At 52.9% G+C, this 3,961-nt stretch overlaps 1 protein-coding gene across 1 annotated transcript; it reads right to left on the bottom strand.

The window, feature by feature from the left end:
* Window positions 1-102: 102 nt before the first annotated feature.
* Window positions 103-434, bottom strand: PHALS_02570 (uncharacterized protein; the record flags this gene model as incomplete). Its single annotated transcript, XM_024716975.1, has 2 exons — window positions 103-195; window positions 282-434. 2 exons carry the CDS (start codon window positions 432-434, stop codon window positions 103-105), a joined length of 246 nt encoding a protein of 81 aa, XP_024582520.1.
* Window positions 435-3,961: the final 3,527 nt, after the last annotated feature.

Genomic DNA, 3,961 nt, shown 5'->3' with positions numbered 1-3,961 from the left:
GCACCAATGGTCCTTAAGACCAGATGTAGAACCAGATCGACGAACACGTACCTCTCCCCGCCAGCTAAGCGACGATGTGCGTGAGCGAACAGGCGACATTATCTAGCGCTTAAGTTCAGTACTGTTGGCCAAGATAACACTGGAAACAAAAATGGCGTCCGAATGGTACTTGCCCTCTCGCTTTATGACGTGCTGCTGCATACACGCATGGCGTTTTACCCAACACTAGCTGCTCTACCGACAGCAGCGACAACCTTCTCTGATTTCTAAACAAAACAAACGTGGCGAAGAGAATCCACACGATAGTGGATTGTGACCTGAGCTAGGGCAACTATGTCAGCATACACTGATACAGTCGATGAAGCCCACAACTCACCGCAAAGCCCGTTGGAAGAACTTTTGCCAGCGGCTGTAAGTATCTGCGTCGCCCTCATCTTCTTTTCCTTTTCAACTCGACAGTTGGTATTTTCCCGTCCCGCTCAAGTATACACGCTTCGCGCCCTGCGTGCGTTCGACTGCTTTTATTAACTCCCCCGTGTGGCCTCATGCTCTTTTCCCCAGTCACAGACGCTTTTTTTCTGGGCGTCAACATGGGTGACGGAGCGCTCGTACCCTCCTCCTTGCCATCCCGCTATGGAGCCTCGGGAGCAAGTAATTTGGAAACTCGGACAAGACGTTGTCCTCGCGACTGCGTGCACGATTGCACCGATATTCATTGAATAATGTATTACTGTATTATTGCACCGACTCGACGGATACGCCACGAATTGTGTTTCCTCACGATGAGGTTCTGGAATCGTCTATGTGACCCGCGACACCCCACTCAGTGTTCATCTCGGTCGTAAAAAGACGAACAGCTCTGTGAGTTGCCAACAAGTGGCCCAAGCCGTACGTTTTAAATGGTGAAACCTTTCCGAATGCGGCGTCGCCGCTGGCCAGTTTGCGGTACCCTCCGAGTGTTGGCAATCCATGAGTTTGGATTTTGTGTTTGGCCTGCCGAAGGACTCGGCGAACAACACAGGTGTGGTGGTCTTCGTCCACCGTTTGAGGAATATGGATCATCGTGCGACGCTGTTTGTGGATCGTGTCTTTCGAAAACATGGACTCCCGGAGTCAATTGTCGCTGACGGAGACCCACGCTTCACTGGGAATATTTGATCGACGATCTTCAAGGTCCTGGGCACCAAGTTGACTATGTCGATGGCAGACCATCCGCAGACCGATGGTCAGACTGAGCGCGTGAAACGCGTCGTCGAGGAAGTCCTTTGCAGCATCTGCGCTGAGACTGCGAGGCGCTGGAGCGCCATGCTGCTACTCGTAGAGCTTGCTCAGAACAATGCAGCGCATTTGTCTACTAGCTACATGTCATTCTACGTGAACGGGCCCGTTTATCCTCGCGTCCCGCTGACACAGCCATCTCATGGTTCAGGGCTTGGTAGGGAAGAAATAGCTGGGCGGCTAGCTGATATCAGCCTTCTCACTATGCGTATAATAGTCGACGACTTCCTGTCGACCAGGCTGAGTGTCTAACGTCACGTTCGCGATGCGATGGCTGAAAGCCAAGACATGCAGAAGGAATATGCAGACGGAAGAGGTAAGAAAATGTTAGAAACTTTGAGGTCGAAGACCGGATTTTTTTCATTGCGAAAAACCTCCCCCCATGCAACTTCTGCTGCCTTTAACACGAAGATCCGTGCACGGCTTATTGAACTTTTAAGATCGTGGCCAAGCAAGGCATTGCATATACGCTAAACGTTTCGAAGCGGATGCGCACCCACCCGGCGCTTTGTGTGGTTTATGTAAGCAGTACAGGACCCGGCGCAAGTGAACGCGAATGCGTTGGCGCCACAGGCACTCGGCCACCCAGGAGCTGGAGCAGCAGCTGGCTTGAGCACGGAGTGCAAAGATTTTCGCTCCCAACGGCGACAAGCGTTCCACCTTCGCATGAAGCGACGCATTCGTCTGCTTAACGGCTAGGAATGTACGTGATAGTCCTCAACGCGAGGCAGCCGACGCACAACGTGCTCCAAGCTCTCTAGGCCTTCCGTGCAGCGGTATTCAACCCCAGCATGACGATCAGCGGAGCCCGATCGCGACGGATCTCGTACTTAAGAGCTCGAAGAGCATCGCGGGTCACTGGACTGCGATTGACCCAGTCGTCATTGTCGGCCGTTGACTCTTCTGGACGAGAATAGTGGTGTCCACTATCTCGTGGAACGTCTTATGGGTCGATGACGTCACCAGGGTCAAACCCAGAATCTTGTAAAGTGGCGAAGATACTCCGACTTCGAGAACTCGTGGGATTTTATTTTGCTACTTCGGCAAGACTGCCCAGACCTCCTGGGCGGTTATGATCAGAGAGGATATGACGTCCCGCATCGTCGAACGCCCCGCGCTTCTCGGTAATAGCCAGGAAAGCCGAAGTGCATGAGCTGAACTCAAGCTATGGCGTTGAGCTGATGCGGTCGTGTGAGAGACCATAGAGCTCGCGGAAGCGCGATTGATCAAACCGTACGTCGCAAAGCAAAAGTCGGTGACGTGCCCTGAGTTTGGCAAACCAAACCGAAGGTGGCGTTCCACACGCGCGTCCACCTCCCTGTGGATCAACTGTAAGTTGTGCAGTGAGGAAATTTTTCGGTGCCGCTGCACCCATCGCTCAAAGAGCTCTTCGTCATCTGCAGTGGTTTTGCTAAGGGCGAGGACCACAGAAATCGTCTACATCGCGGGTAGAGGGGCGTTGTCGCTTTTAGCACGAAGTCGAGTGCGGTACGTATCCACCGGGATTTCTTGAGGAACCAAGAAGCGAGCTCAAAGCGTTTCGTCTGTGAAGCTCAGCCTGATCAGTGGTCGGGGCCAGACGCCCAGCGGCGAGGTGATCGCGGCCTTCGCTTCTGTAACGGGATCCGCCGAGCGGAAGCTGTTCTCAACACGAGGGTCAAAGACCGGCCTCGGATGCGCGCGCATGAGAGCCTCCCTGCTAGCAGCATCCAGCTCCTGTCTTTGTGCTCATTGGTAATGATACCACTTTCCTCGGAAGTCGAGAGTTCGGGAAAGGATACGGCGTCTGCAAGATTCAAGCAGGGCTCACGTCGCGCCGCTGGGGCACCTCACCCTCTTCTTCTTCCCCTCCTGGGAAAGAATGTCCGACTTGTAGTCGACTTCCTCCAAATCCTCGATGAGGTAATCCATCGCCCGGGGCGGGCGCGGTGCGCGGTCGGGTGCTGATATCGCGTCTGTGCTATTAGTCCTGCGACCCTGCCGCTGACAGTGCGCTGCGCGGTACTCGGTTATCGATAGCTTGGACTGCGCTTTCCTCAAAGCCACGGACGTGCTGTCCGGAGTTGCACCGCGTGCAGAAGACGAAAAAGGGCTCTGACCGCTGGCGTTCTCGGAGCCAGCGAGGTTGGGTGTCTTCCGTGTTCTCGATACAGGGCTCATTGCAAAGAATTTCAAAAGAAGTTCCCGGTGACGTTGTTATGTCTTAGACACGTGAGCGTCGTTCGTGACGACAGTGTAATGTGTATGTGCTCATAATCTTGATGGGAGCGGGTGTAACGGAGCCCTGTATCGAAGGGCGTGTGACCAGATGGTGTGGTCACACAATGTTGAGGATCACACAAGGTGGTGTGACCACACAATGATGTGGCTACACTTAAACAAGAAGTCAGTGCGTGGCTGGAATAGCCAGTAGTGATACAATTGATTTGGCCTTCCTATATAGATAGGAAACCTAGAGACTTAGATATAGGCGGCTTAGCCGCAATCAAAACCGAGAGATACATTTATATATCAAACGGAAGAGTTAATTGGCCTTGGGTTAAGATTGTAGTGACTCTTAAAATAAGTTTGCGGTCCGCTACATTGGTACTGGTTAAGTATAGAACGAAGATCACCGACCTTAACCAAGCTTCATCTAAGCAAAGAGCTACGACGACTTCGCTGCATACTATGATTGATCTTG

This window comes from Plasmopara halstedii (assembly GCF_900000015.1).
Source record: "Plasmopara halstedii genome assembly, contig: Scaffold_2061, whole genome shotgun sequence".
In the NCBI taxonomy this organism is placed as follows: Eukaryota; Oomycota; class Peronosporomycetes; order Peronosporales; family Peronosporaceae; genus Plasmopara; species Plasmopara halstedii.
This window is presented reverse-complemented; position numbering and strand designations above follow the sequence as displayed.